This window comes from Salminus brasiliensis, chromosome 8 (assembly GCF_030463535.1).
Source record: "Salminus brasiliensis chromosome 8, fSalBra1.hap2, whole genome shotgun sequence".
Taxonomy (NCBI): Eukaryota; Metazoa; Chordata; class Actinopteri; order Characiformes; family Bryconidae; genus Salminus; species Salminus brasiliensis.
Window position 1 is genome coordinate 19,833 of NC_132885.1, and position 16,880 is coordinate 36,712.

General features: G+C 37.4%; 2 protein-coding genes across 3 annotated transcripts; both read left to right on the plus strand.

Annotated features, from left to right (window-relative positions):
- The first annotated feature begins 128 nt into the window (after positions 1–128).
- LOC140560785 (uncharacterized) lies at positions 129–5,783 on the plus strand. Its single transcript, XM_072685328.1, has 2 exons — positions 129–1,804; positions 4,562–5,783. Exons 1-2 carry the CDS (start codon positions 1,139–1,141, stop codon positions 5,576–5,578), a joined length of 1,683 nt encoding a protein of 560 aa, XP_072541429.1. The 5' UTR covers positions 129–1,138; the 3' UTR covers positions 5,579–5,783.
- A 1,156-nt stretch (positions 5,784–6,939) lies between these two features.
- On the plus strand, positions 6,940–9,672 carry LOC140560782 (uncharacterized). 2 transcript variants are annotated; one of them, XM_072685321.1, is made up of 2 exons: positions 6,940–7,076; positions 7,856–9,672. In XM_072685321.1, the coding sequence occupies exon 2, from the start codon at positions 7,943–7,945 to the stop codon at positions 9,011–9,013; it is 1,071 nt and encodes a 356-aa protein (XP_072541422.1). In that variant the 5' UTR covers positions 6,940–7,076; positions 7,856–7,942; the 3' UTR covers positions 9,014–9,672. The 2 variants fall into 2 exon arrangements, with proteins under 2 accessions (XP_072541422.1, XP_072541423.1); XM_072685322.1 differs by having other exon boundaries at positions 7,875–9,672.
- Positions 9,673–16,880: the final 7,208 nt, after the last annotated feature.

Below are 16,880 nucleotides of genomic sequence, written 5' to 3' on the forward strand. Positions count from 1 at the left end.
GGGCAGGAGGGGCAGGGGGGGCGGGGAGGCGGGGGGGCAGGGCTTGTCGGAATACGGGTGGGGCAAAATTATGCTCCCAAGTTTTGCACAGCTCTGTGATCACGTGGTTCTAGTGTGAGCCCTTGGCAGTCCAGCTGGTGGCGCTAATTCTCTAAACGTGGTTCACCCCCCAAAATAAAGCGGAGAAGCAGAAGACCCGCCCTGATCAGTAGTCCACAGCTGACTGCTTTTCTACTGGCTTCCCAATAGGCCAGATCCCCCCCACTGCGGGCTGGTGTGGGTTAGGGGGAGTGGAGCTCATTAGATACCTTCAGGAACATCTTCATCACACGTGAAGCAGCACGCGCTCCTTCAGAGACCTGCAGTGACTGACAGGTAAACTTTCCTGCAACTTCCTGCAGACAGTTCCCTTATAATAATAATATAATTCAATATCCAGAATGTCTGAATAGCCCGTGTAGTCCCCCCGCAGTCCTCTAGCTCGACCGGAGAGGCTCCCAGAGGCTCTGGTGAAGGTAGGTAGTTTTTTCGAAAGCCTCAGAGACCTTATTGAAAAGATCTTTACTTAGACTGCATCAGATTAGTCACATTTATTTTAACACTGTATCAGGTGTCCCCAGCCCTGCTTCTGGAGGACCTGCCCTGGACATTTGAGCGTTTACCAACACACCTGACAAACCCTGCCCCAGGTCCACTGCAGTGTGCAGGGTAGAGGCTTCTCCCGGAGCAGCCATATAGAAGCCTAATCAACTATTGGAGGAGGAAAGCCTGTGAAATTCTGAAGTTCCAGAAACATTAAACATGGCCAGATAGAAGATTAAATTAATTTATGGGAATGAAACTGAATCCATGTACCCAAACCAGGATGTTATTGTGGTAATGCTACTGTCTGTTTAACGTGTAGTGATCCGTATCAGGGACAGGGAGCTGTTGTTTTTTGTCTTTGTTGTTTTTCTTCTTTCTTGAATAATATGAATGCTGTCTTGTTGCTAATTCTCATTTTATAAACTTTACACCACAGCTTAAATTTGCCTTCACAAACTCCTCAAGAAATGTCACCAAGAAGAACATGTCAGACAGCTGAAATCAGCAGAGAAGAACTAAGAGAAGCCTGATTAATACCACATCTCCCAGAAGAATGCAGAAAAGTACAGCCAAGGAGAAAGGTCACCTCTGCTTGGAGTGTGGACAGCGTTTCAAAAAGGGAGGCCTTGTTTGCTCAGGAGAGAAGCAGTATCGCTGCTCAGAGTGTGGGAAGAGCTTCGAAACTGAAGGTTCCCTCAAAGTACATGAGCGAGGACCGAAGCTGTACGAGTGCTCAGAGTGTGGGAGGCGTTTTACTCGCCAGAGTCATCTCCAAGCACACCAGCGCATTCACACTGGAGAGAAACCGTATTACTGTTCAGACTGTGGGAAGAGATTCACTGCCCAGGGTGGTCTCCAAAAACACCAGCGTGTTCACACAGGAGAGAAACCCTTTATCTGCTCAGAGTGTGGGAAGAGGTTCAGTGACCGATGTAATCTCCAAAGACATCTGCGCATTCACACAGGAGAAAAGCCGTTTCGCTGCTCAGACTGTGGGAAGAGTTTTACTCGGCAGAGTCATCTCCAAGAACATCAGTACGTCCACACAGGCGAGAAACCATTTAACTGCTCAGAATGTGGAAAGAGCTTTAATCAACAGGGTTATCTCCAAATACACCAGCGCATTCACACTGGAGAGAAGCCGTATTACTGCTCTGAGTGCGGGACGAGCTTCAGACATTCCAATACTTTAAAGATGCATAAGTGCAATAAGAGTGAGGTTCTAGCTGATGTGAGTTTCTCTTAAGATCACTTTTTTGGGTTATCATGAACCCTAATCATGTAACCTTTTCAGGCAAACGTTGTCTAAGTAAGACAGTATTGTAAGAAAAAGAAGTCCTACCGAGTATGTTTGAGTATATCTAAAGACTGCTTGTTTCTTTTAAAGTGAATTCTGGTGTCTGGCTTTGTTTTACGACAGTTGCTATGCGATAGATTCATGTTCGTAATTACTACAAATCAACAGAATAATGAAGGGTCAAAATGCTTACATTGAAACACTAAAAGGAGTGAAAATTCTCACCTAACTAGCTTTAATAAGACCACCAAGGCCTTGAACCTGACTGAGAACTGCTGTAAATGTCACTTGGATGGAGATCGGAGACCTGAGACTACTTCATTCTGATGGACCAATCCAGTAATGTGTTAAGCTGAAAAAAATGTGGGTTTTGTTTTTTGCTTTGTTTGGGCAGGGAGTTCTTTATATAAAAGTAGACATATTTTGTGGGGAAGTCCTAACAAACTTTACCCAGGACTATTTTGTGGCTAGCTAGCTAAGATGTCAAGTGGGACGTTCTCAAAAATAATAAGGTATATATGGAAACTGCACAGTTCTGGCCAAAAACGTATAGGGAAGATGGCATGTCAGATGTTTTGTAATCTTCCAATTACAGACTTTTCTCATGTAGGTAAAGCCATGAAAGTCAGGTAGAACATTAGCATTTTTGTGCAAACAACTTTAGGCTTTTGTTTATATACTATGTATATGTGTGAATGACGATGTCTGTTTCTGTTATTGCATGATATACAATAATAAACAGGCTGATATAATAATAAAAGTGGTGTACAGTTGCATTACAATGCTCATATGTCTATTTCAGTTTCATCCGTTGTCTTACTTTAATGTTTATTTAGAACGAACAGTTTTATCTATTATTTTAATCACTTTTCGTTTGGTCTCATCTTTACACTTGGTTAAAAGACAAATCATGTCTCCTGTTTCTTTGCCAATTCAGCATTGTTGCACACTAAATCTACAGTACTTTTTACTAAAGAATTTGTTGGCTTTTCCGTTAAATTAAGAGCAGTTTCCAAGGAATGTGAGTGTTTTCTTCATTTAGCATGATCATGAGCATGTCCTGATATGATGTTAGCACTGCTAAGCCAGCTGGGGGCGCTAGCTGTGTAAGTGTGGTTCTCCTGCAGGCCAGCTGGGGGCGCTATCTGTGTAAGTGTGGTTCTCCTGCAGGCCAGCTGGGGGCGCTAGCTGTGTAAGTGTGGTTCTCCTGCAGGCCAGCTGGGGGCGCTAGCTGTGTAAGTGTGGTTCTCCTGCAGGCCAGCTGGGGGCGCTAGCTGTGTAAGTGTGGATCTCCTGCAGGCCAGCTGGGGGCGCTAGCTGTGTAAGTGTGGTTCTCCTGCAGGCCAGCTGGGGGCGCTAGCTGTGTAAGTGTGGTTCTCCTGCAGGCCAGCTGGGGGCGCTAGCTGTGTAAGTGTGGATCTCCAGCCCCAGTAAAGTGGAGAAGCAGGAGATCCGCTCTGGTCAGCAGTCCACGCCTCCGCTTCTACAGTGCTGCTGGAGGAGAGGAAGAGGAGCTGCTCTGATGAAGGTGTTTTTAACTCGTTCATTTTATTTGCATTGGTTTAACTGACTCTTGGAGAAATGGTCGAGGAGATATTTGATTGAGATGAAACACAGGTATACTTGTCTGTGATGTGGCTGTAAACGCTGTGATTCTGTTTTATGATTATATGTTCGTGTTGGGTTTAGTAAACAAAAAGTTTAATTTTGATTAATGTTAATTTTATTGACATAAAACCTCGTTCATGCTCTTGTATGTCCGTGCAGGGTCAGTTCTAGCCGTTCTTTGCCATGGTTTACTGGACATAGCATTGCCAATTTAAGAACAGTGGCATTACCGGGATCCATCATTAATCAATAAATCAGATTAATTAGTATAGATTTTTATAACTGGTGTTGTCACAAAGCAGCTTTACAGAATCTGTAAGAGGACAAGAGATCAACAGCAAAAAATCCAAGACCACCGTGCAGGAGAACCTCCCTCAGAGGAAGAAACCCTGGAAGGAACCAAGACTCACAAGGGGGATCTGACCCATCCTCCTCTAATCAGAACTGTTTATAAATTATTTAAAATACATTTTAAATTATTAAAAAATATAATTTTACACATTTACAGTAGCTTTGCGTAAGTCAGATGTGAAAAAACTGTCCATATAAATCTCATGTCCATATATTGTAAAAAAGGTGGATAACATAATTATTGTCACCGACTTAATTCCTACTACTGTCTTGTGTCTCAGCCATGCATCTGCTGTGCAAATGAAAGTTTAGTTTAATTGAATATTGTAGTATAAGCATTAACTTTAAAAAGAATTGGAATTAACATAAAAAAGAAAATTTGGCATAAAACATTTAATCTGAGGGGAAATCCAAACTGAAAAAAACATAAAAGAAAACATAAAACCCCATTACAACCAACAGCATAAAATCTAATTGAAATGTAGTGTAATGATTTCCTACAGTAGGGACATGGAATATTAATATTCTTTCTTTCTTCTCTAGACATGAATGGAGTCCTGTTATAAATCTTCTTCAAAATCAATAGGAGATGCAACCAAAGAAATATATCAGACTGCAGAACTGAACGTCTGGAAAGTGCTCCAGTGCTCAAGAAATATCGTCTGGTAGACTCTACATTTAAGACAGCCCTGAAGAATGCAAAAAAGTAAATCCAATGAGAGAACTTACCACTGTTTAGAGTGTGGGAAAAGTTTTAAAAATGGATGTACTCTCAGAACACACCAGCGCACACACACAGGAGAGAAACCGTATCAATGCTCGGTTTGTGGGAAGTGTTTTTCGCAGCCAAGTAGTCTTCGAAAACACCAGCGTTTTCACACAGGAGAGAAACCGTATTACTGCTCAGACTGTGGGAAAAGGTTTGCATTACAGGGTCATCTTCAACGACATCAGCGCATTCATACTGGAGAAAAACCATATTACTGTTCAGATTGTGGGAAGAGTTTTATAGACAAAGGTATTCTTAAAACACATCAGCGCATTCACACTGGAGATAAGCCATTTGATTGCCCTATATGTGGGAAGAGTTTTACTCAAAAGGGTGGTCTTCTAAGGCATCAGCACATTCACACTGGAGAGAAACCATTTCAGTGCTCAGATTGTGGAGAAAGCTTTACTCAGCAGAGCAGTCTCCAAAGACATCAGCACATTCACACTGTGAAACCGTATCACTGCTCACAGTGTGGGAAGAGTTTTACTCGGCAGGATAATTTCCAAACACACCAGTACATCCACACAGGAGAAAAGCCGTTTCACTGTTCAGACTGTGGGAAGAGTTTTAAAAATGGAAATAACCTCAAAGTACACCAGCGCATTCACACAGGAGAGAAACCGTATCACTGCTCAGACTGTGAGAAGAGTTTTACCCAACTGAACCATCTCAAAGTACACCAGCGCGTTCACGCTGGAGAGAAACCGTATCACTGCTCAGACTGTGAGAAGAGTTTTACCCAACTGAACCATCTCAAAGTACACCAGCGCATTCACGCTGGAGAGAAACTGTATCACTGCTCAGACTGTGAGAAGAGTTTTACCCAACTGAATAATCTCCAAAGACACCAGCGCATTCACACTAGAGAAAATCCATGTCACTGCTCAGTCTGTGGAAAGGTCTTCAGGTATTCCAAAACTTTAAATAAACACAAATGTGCTAAAAAGGAAGATGCCAGTTTATGATTTAGAAGTTTCTCAAAAAAAATATAAACACAAGATCAGTATTTTCAGATTATCATTAATTATATAATATCTTTCAATTTATCAGTTTAAATGGCTTTTATTTAAAGCATTTGTTATCTGAAAGAAAAAATTGTATTGACTTTTTGAATGATTTGAATGCTGTTGTGGAAGTGTGTTTACTGGAGATGTTTACTGTGTTTATACTTAATAAACCGACTGCACTTCTAAAAAGCATGTTTTTGAATGAGTAAATCTTTGTAAACCAATACTAATGTTGCTGTTACTGTACTATGTAAACCTGTGTTCCTGACAAAACACCTATTGCAGATTATTTTCAGAGTTTGAAATGGTGGATACATGTGTTGAAATTTGGAATCAGCCTGTGGTTCAGTGAGGGTTTATTATCATTTACAGATATATGTTACTGTAGGAAAAGCACTGTGCCATGTCCACTCCTACCTGAACATAAACGGTGTGTAGTGTAAGCAATACAGCATTCTAGGGATGTAGAAGTTTAATGTTCACATTGTGTAAAGTAACATGTTATGTTCTGTTCCTGAGAACAGCCAAAAATATATTGTTAATGATACATTATAATAATATATAAAGAATAATTTAATGCAATGAGTTCACAGTCTAGAGCAAAATAACCAGGTTTTAATCCTATTGGTTTCTATGGCAATGTTTCTAACAGGGTGGTATGAGAACGGAGCTCTTTGCTCATCTGTATGCAACTTCCACATCCTGATTAATCATGCGGGCAACAGACCAAAACTTATGTTAGAACCAACTGATGATGACTCCAGCCTGCCTTCTCTCACATTAGCACTGTTTCTAAGAACAGTTTCATGTTTCCTATGAAAGGATATGACCCCGACGGATCTAATCAGCAATGCTCAGAGGTTCTTCTGTGGTTCTCCTGCAGGCCAGCTGGGGGCGCTAGCTGTGTAAGTGTGGTTCTCCTGCAGGCCAGCTGGGGGCGCAAGCTGTGTAAGTGTGGTTCTCCTGCAGGCCAGCTGGGGGCGCTAGCTGTGTAAGTGTGGTTCTCCTGCAGGCCAGCTGGGGGCGCAAGCTGTGTAAGTGTGGTTCTCCTGCAGGCCAGCTGGGGGCGCTAGCTGTGTAAGTGTGGTTCTCCTGCAGGCCAGCTGGGGGCGCTAGCTGTGTAAGTGTGGTTCTCCTGCAGGCCAGCTGGGGGCGCTAGCTGTGTAAGTGTGGTTCTCCTGCAGGCCAGCTGGGGGCGCTAGCTGTGTAAGTGTGGTTCTCCTGCAGGCCAGCTGGGGGCGCTAGCTGTGTAAGTGTGGATCTCCTGCAGGCCAGCTGGGGGCGCTAGCTGTGTAAGTGTGGTTCTCCTGCAGGCCAGCTGGGGGCGCTAGCTGTGTAAGTGTGGATCTCCAGCCCCAGTAAAGTGGAGAAGCAGGAGATCCGCTCTGGTCAGCAGTCCACGCCTCCGCTTCTACAGTGCTGCTGGAGGAGAGGAAGAGGAGCTGCTCTGATGAAGGTAGGCTGATGTTCCACTCGATTTAACATTATTCTCACTGTATTTGTCATTGATGCTCAGAGAAATGGTTGAGGACAGGGTTGTTTAACTTGACACAGAAGCAGCTTTTGTCCAGGTTTGGCTTTTGCTGTGATTTTGTGTCTAAATGAGAATCAGATTTATTGGACAAGTATGATGATACACAAGGAATTGTGGTTCCAGTCATTGCTGTCTCTCTAGTATTGCAGAATTAGGAGACACTAGTGTTTTATTGTGCTTTCCCTGCTCCCAGAACCCCTCATCTGACTCAACTCCTCAGCACATTATTAGGTCCTTAGGGCTGCAACTTTTACAGTTTTCTTGGGGCGAGACTACGAATAAGGTTTTTATTGTTTTTTTTGTTTTTTTTGTTTTGGGGGGGTGGGGGTATCTCTTAAAAAGCCTCTAGAAATGTTCAAGAAAACAGTACTGCAAAACACAGTATTCATTCATATTTGCTAACTTCTGTTTGTTGCTAACCATAAGTGTCATGCAGTGTTTAACAGTGTTTACTATGTAAATTGTTTGTAATTGGAGTACTGTATGGGTCCACAGCATTAGATTAGATTTTTAGGTATATGCCCAGGCATTAAAAGTGGGTGTATCAAAGCAGGAAAAATGTCCTGCGCTTTGGAAATCCATGACCAGGATTGGGGACCAAAACATAATTATTCCAGCAATGTGAACAGAGAGCCATTGATTTTTTTTTTATCTCCAAAGAGAATTGCTGTGGGGTTGTAACCTTTTTCTTACCTATGCAGATTAAATTCATCTTCACAGACACATCAGAGATGACAACAAGAGGACATGTCAGAGTGCTGAAATGAGCAGAGGCTAAATTTGAGAACATGGCATCCAGTACACAGCAAACATTTGCTAGTAGTCTGTGCAGTATCGCTGCTCACAGAAGAAAGCAGAAAAAGTCAGCAACGAGGAGAAGTCACCACAACTCTGAAAGTGGATATGGGAAGAAAACTCACAAGGAGATTCACACAGGAGAGAAACCGTATCTGTGCTCCGACTGTGGGAAAACCTTTACTCAACAGTGTAATCTCCGCAGACACCAGCGCATTCACACAGGTGAGACGCTGTATGTCTGCTCAGAGTGTGGGAAGAGATTTACTCGAGAGGGTCATCTCCAAGAACATCAGCGCATCCACACTGGTGAAAAGCCCCATCAGTGCTCAATGTGTGGGAAGAGTTTCAGCAACCAAAGTAATCTAAAGAAACACCAGCAGATTCACACAGGAGAGAAACCGTATCAGTGTTCTGAGTGTGGGAAGAGTTTTACACAACAGCGTAATTTCCATAGACACCAGCGTGTTCACACAGGAGAGAGGCCGTATGTCTGCTCAGATTGTGGGAAGAGATTTACTCGACAGGGTCATCTCCAAGAACATCAGCGCATCCATACTGGTGAAAAGCTTTACCACTGCTCAATGTGTGGGAAGGGTTTTAGTAAACAAAATAATCTAAAGAATCACCTGCGCATTCACACTGGAGAGAGGCCGTATATCTGCTCCGAGTGTGGAAAGACCTTTACTGAACGGACTCATCTCCAAAAACACCAGCGCATTCACGCTGAGGAAAGGCCGTACCACTGCTCAGAGTGTGGGAAAAGCTTTGCTGATCAGGGTAGTCTTCATAAACACCAGCGTATTCACACTGGAGAGAAACCGTATCACTGCTCTGAATGTTGGAAGAGTTTTACTGCACAAAGTCATTTCCAGGAACACCAGCGCATTCACACGGGTGAAAGGCCGTATCACTGCTCCGAGTGCGGGAAGAGCTTTACTGAACGAGGCACTTTTAAAAAACACCAGCGCATTCACACTGGAGAGAAGCCATATTACTGCTCAGAGTGCAGGAAGAGCTTCAGACATTCAAGTACTTTAAAGACACACAAATGCATACGTTGAAGGCTAATGTTAACATGTGAGCATGTTCTATCAGAGCAGGATTACCGAGGAAATTGTTGAGTCCTATAAACTGTATGTCTACAGTTTAAATAGATTATGAAGGTAATTGTTAATATTGTAGGAAAATACGTAATCACTGACTTTGTTTATGTTTAATTTAAGTTGAATTTTACTTAAACCTTACTTTAAAACTTTGCATATTTCATATTAATTCTTGGCATACCAGTTCACTGACACCACTGACTTGTTTTTGGTAAATCTCAGTAACTACAAGCAGCAGAATCAGGAAGGTAAGACCCAAAACGCTAATAATAATAGTAAAACACTTTGATGAGTGAAGCGAAGTGTGTCAAGCGTTCATAACATGGAAGTGGCATAAATGGACTTTGTGGAGACCACAAAAGGAAATTTTATGTCATAAAACAGATCATGTCAATAATACATTTAAATGGAACTATTTCCATAAAAATCTAACACCTCTGTGCAAGTCTGGGTTCTTTGAGTGTAATCTACTAGTCATATTTTGGGTTTTTAAAAAAATGCTGGATTAGAGCCAATGTGTAGATGTCCTGACATAGTAACTTCTGTAAACTTGTGTATTAAGTAGCACTTACAACTACACTTGATGTTGGCTGTAATAAAAAAAAACTTTTTTTGTATGTATCAGTACATTCTGTGAGAGCTAAATTAGATAGGCTGATCCACTGGCACAAGCCAGCTCAGCCCCGGCCATAGAACTGCAATATTGGCGTGTAGGGTTGGTATGAGAGACACCACTGTCAGCATTCCCAACATATCCGTCAACAAGGTGCTCTGCCAGTTTGGATCTTGGCCCACTACAAGTAGTCATAAAACCACTGTATTTTGCCTGGGATAAAAGTGTTTTGCTTAAAAAAGGTCACAGGTCACACTAATGTAAAGCATAACTGACAGTAAAAGCAAAAACATATAGTTTCTTAGGTAATTAAACAAGACATCAGGATCACCAGAGCGGTGTTTGTAAATGTAAATTCCTATGATATGAACAGGCCATCGAACAGTAAATGTCATTAATGTTATTTACAATAATAGGAGAAACTATTAATGGATAATATAAAGGTGTAAAATATCTTTGTTGTTTGAATCAAGTCATATTTGCAGAAATAGGAAAAAAAGTTTTTAGGTGATTTTGATGAGCAAAAGGCACAACAGAATAATAGAACTGTCCTTAACTACATTTGTACATTTTTATCTGAGATATATTAAAACTACTTTAAATATTACAAATATAACATATATAAAGATACCATGTTATATTTGTAATATTTGTATAAACAATCCAATTATTCTGTGTATACAGCCCCTGGATAAATAAAAAAGACTCACTGACTGCAACATATGTTTTAATAGCTTAAATAGTCCATTTAACGACATATACTACTGTATATGTCCAAATTTTGTGGACACTCCTTTTAATTAATGCTTTCAGCCACTTAAAGCTACACCCATTGCTGACACACAGCTTGTCTAGTCCCTGTCGAGAGATACTGCCAATAGAATAGGACTCCCTGGAGCCAGACGTGGCACCTCACTACAATATACAATATACAGCTACCCTACATATCATTTACAGACAGTACACAATATACAGCTACTCTACATATCATTTACAGACAGTACACAATATACAGCTACTCTACATATCATTTACAGACACTACACAATATACAATATACAGCTACTCTACATATAATTTACAGACAGTACACAATATACAGCTACTCTACATATCATTTACAGACACTACACAATATACAATATACAGCTACTCTACATATAATTTACAGACAATATACAATATACAGCTACTCTACATATAATTTATATACAATATACAGCTACTCTACATATCATTTACAGACACTACACAATATACAATATACAGCTACTCTACATATAATTTACAGACAATGTACAATATACAGCTACTCTACATATCATTTACAGACAATATACAATATACAGCTACTCTACATATCATTTACAGACAATATACAATATACAATATACAGCTACTCTACATATCATTTACAGACACTACACAATATACAATATACAGCTACTCTACATATCATTTACAGACACTACACAATATACAATATACAGCTACTCTACATATCATTTACAGACAGTACACAATATACAATATACAGCTACTCTACATATCATTTACAGACAGTATACAATATACAGCTACCCTACATATCATTTACAGACACTACACAATATACAATATACAGCTACTCTACATATCATTTACAGACAGTACACAATATACAATATACAGCTACTCTACATATCATTTACAGACAGTATACAATATACAGCTACCCTACATATCATTTACAGACACTACACAATATACAATATACAGCTACTCTACATATCATTTACAGACACTACACAATATACAGCTACTCTACATATCATTTACAGACACTATACAATATACAGCTACTCTACATATTTACAGACACTACACAATATACAATATACAGCTACTCTACATATCATTTACAGACACTACACAATATACAATATACAGCTACTCTACATATCATTTACAGACACTACACAATATACAGCTACTCTACATATCATTTACAGACACTACACAATATACAATATACAGCTACTCTACATATCATTTACAGACACTACACAATATACAATATACAGCTACTCTACATATCATTTACAGACACTACACAATATACAGCTACTCTACATATCATTTACAGACAGTACACAATATACAGCTACTCTACATATCATTTACAGACAGTACACAATATACAATATACAGCTACTCTACATATCATTTACAGACAATACACAATATACAATATACAGCTACTCTACATATCATTTACAGACAGTACACAATATACAATATACAGCTACTCTACATATTATTTACAGACACTACACAATATACAATATACAGCTACCCTACACATCATTTACAGACACTACACAATATACAGCTACTCTACATATCATTTACAGACACTACACAATATACAATATACAGCTACTCTACATATCATTTACAGACACTACACAATATACAGCTACTCTACATATCATTTACAGACAGTACACAATATACAATACACAATATACAGCTACTCTACATATCATTTACAGACAGTACACAATATACAATATACAGCTACTCTACATATCATTTACAGACACTACACAATACACAATATACAGCTACTCTACATATCATTTACAGACACTACACAATATACAGCTACTCTACATATCATTTACAGACACTACACAATATACAATATACAGCTACCCTACATATCATTTACAGACAATACACAATATACAGCTACTCTACATATCATTTACAGACACTACACAATATACAATATACAGCTACTCTACATATCATTTACAGACACTACACAATATACAATATACAGCTACTCTACATATCATTTACAGACACTACACAATATACAATATACAGCTACTCTACATATCATTTACAGACAGTACACAATATACAATATACAGCTACTCTACATATCATTTACAGACAGTATACAATATACAGCTACCCTACATATCATTTACAGACACTACACAATATACAATATACAGCTACTCTACATATCATTTACAGACACTACACAATATACAGCTACTCTACATATCATTTACAGACACTATACAATATACAGCTACTCTACATATTTACAGACACTACACAATATACAATATACAGCTACTCTACATATCATTTACAGACACTACACAATATACAATATACAGCTACTCTACATATCATTTACAGACACTATACAATATACAGCTACTCTACATATCATTTATAGACAGTACACAATATACAGCTACTCTACATATCATTTACAGACACTACACAATATACAGCTACTCTACATATCATTTACAGACACTACACAATATACAATATACAGCTACCCTACATATCATTTACAGACAGTACACAATATACAGCTACTCTAAATATCATTTACAGACACTACACAATATACAATATACAGCTACTCTACATATCATTTACAGACACTACACAATATACAGCTACTCTACATATCATTTACAGACAGTACACAATATACAGCTACTCTACATATCATTTACAGACAGTACACAATATACAATATACAGCTACTCTACATATCATTTACAGACAATACACAATATACAATATACAGCTACTCTACATATCATTTACAGACAGTACACAATATACAATATACAGCTACTCTACATATTATTTACAGACACTACACAATATACAATATACAGCTACCCTACACATCATTTACAGACACTACACAATATACAGCTACTCTACATATCATTTACAGACACTACACAATATACAATATACAGCTACTCTACATATCATTTACAGACACTACACAATATACAGCTACTCTACATATCATTTACAGACAGTACACAATATACAATACACAATATACAGCTACTCTACATATCATTTACAGACAGTACACAATATACAATATACAGCTACTCTACATATCATTTACAGACACTACACAATACACAATATACAGCTACTCTACATATCATTTACAGACACTACACAATATACAGCTACTCTACATATCATTTACAGACACTACACAATATACAATATACAGCTACCCTACATATCATTTACAGACAATACACAATATACAGCTACTCTACATATCATTTACAGACACTACACAATATACAATATACAGCTACTCTACATATCATTTACAGACACTACACAATATACAATATACAGCTACCCTACACATCATTTACAGACACTACACAATATACAGCTACTCTACATATCATTTACAGACACTACACAATATACAATATACAGCTACTCTACATATCATTTACAGACACTACACAATATACAATATACAGCTACTCTACATATCATTTACAGACACTACACAATATACAGCTACTCTACATATCATTTACAGACAGTCCACAATATACAATACACAATATAAAGCTACTCTACATATCATTTACAGACAATATACAATATACAGCTACTCTACATATCATTTACAGACAGTACACAATATACAATATACAGCTACTCTACATATCATTTACAGACACTACACAATATACAGCTACTCTACATATCATTTACATACACTACACAATATACAATATACAGCTACTCTACATATCATTTACAGACAATACACAATATACAATATACAGCTACCCTACATATCATTTACAGACAGTACACAATATACAATATACAGCTACTCTACATATCATTTACAGACACTACACAATATACAATATACAGCTACTCTACATATCATTTACAGACACTACACAATATACAGCTACTCTACATATCATTTACAGACAGTCCACAATATACAATACACAATATAAAGCTACTCTACATATCATTTACAGACAATATACAATATACAGCTACTCTACATATCATTTACAGACACTACACAATATACAGCTACTCTACATATCATTTACAGACAGTACACAATATACAATATACAGCTACTCTACATATCATTTACAGACACTACACAATACACAATATACAGCTACTCTACATATCATTTACAGACACTACACAATATACAGCTACTCTAAATATCATTTACAGACACTACACAATATACAGCTACTCTACATATCATTTACAGACACTACACAATATACAATATACAGCTACTCTACATATCATTTACAGACAATACACAATATACAATATACAGCTACTCTACATATCATTTACAGACACTACACAATATACAATATACAGCTACTCTACATATCATTTACAGACACTACACAATATACAATATACAGCTACTCTACATATCATTTACAGACACTACACAATATACAATATACAGCTACTCTACATATCATTTACAGACAATACACAATATACAATATACAGCTACTCTACATATCATTTACAGACACTACACAATATACAATATACAGCTACTCTACATATCATTTACAGACACTACACAATATACAATATACAGCTACTCTACATATCATTTACAGACAATACACAATATACAATATACAGCTACTCTACATATCATTTACAGACACTACACAATATACAATATACAGCTACTCTACATATCATTTACAGACACTACACAATATACAATATACAGCTACCCTACATATCATTTACAGACACTACACAATATACAATATACAGCTACCCTACATATCATTTACAGACAGTACACAATATACAGCTACTCTAAATATCATTTACAGACAGTATACAATATACAATACACAATATACAGCTACTCTACATATCATTTACAGACACTACACAATATACAATATACAGCTACTCTACATATCATTTACAGACACTACACAATATACAGCTACTCTACATATCATTTACAGACAGTATACAATATACAATACACAATATACAGCTACTCTACATATCATTTACAGACAATATACAATATACAGCTACTCTACATATCATTTACAGACAGTACACAATATACAGCTACTCTACATATCATTTACAGACACTACACAATATACAATATACAGCTACTCTACATATCATTTACAGACACTACACAATATACAATATACAGCTACTCTACATATCATTTACAGACAATACACAATATACAATATACAGCTACTCTACATATCATTTACAGACAATACACAATATACAATATACAGCTACTCTACATATCATTTACAGACAATACACAATATACAATATACAGCTACTCTACATATCATTTACAGACACTACACAATATACAATATACAGCTACTCTACATATCATTTACAGACAATATACAATATACAGCTACCCTACATATCATTTACAGACAGTACACAATATACAATATACAGCTACTCTACATATCATTTACAGACAATATACAATATACAATATACAGCTACTCTACATATCATTTACAGACACTACACAATATACAATATACAGCTACTCTACATATCATTTACAGACACTACACAATATACAGCTACCCTACATATCATTTACAGACAATACACAATATACAATATACAGCTACTCTACATATCATTTACAGACACTACACAATATACAATATACAGCTACTCTACATATCATTTACAGACAGTACACAATATACAATATACAGCTACTCTACATATCATTTACAGACACTACACAATATACAATATACAGCTACTCTACATATCATTTACAGACACTACACAATATACAATATACAGCTACTCTACATATCATTTACAGACAGTACACAATATACAATATACAGCTACCCTACATATCATTTACAGACACTACACAATATACAATATACAGCTACTCTACATATCATGTACAGACACTACACAATATACAGCTACTCTACATATCATGTACAGACACTACACAATATACAGCTACTCTACATATCATTTACAGACACTACAAAATATACAATATACAGCTACTCTACATATCATTTACAGACACTACACAATATACAATATACAGCTACTCTACAAATCATTTACAGACAATATACAATATACAATATACAGCTACTCTTCATATCATTTACAGACAGTACACAATATACAATATACAGCTACTCTACATATCATTTACAGACACTACACAATATACAATATACAGCTACTCTACATATCATTTACAGACAATATACAATATACAGCTACTCTACATATCATTTACAGACAATACACAATATACAATATACAGCTACCCTACAT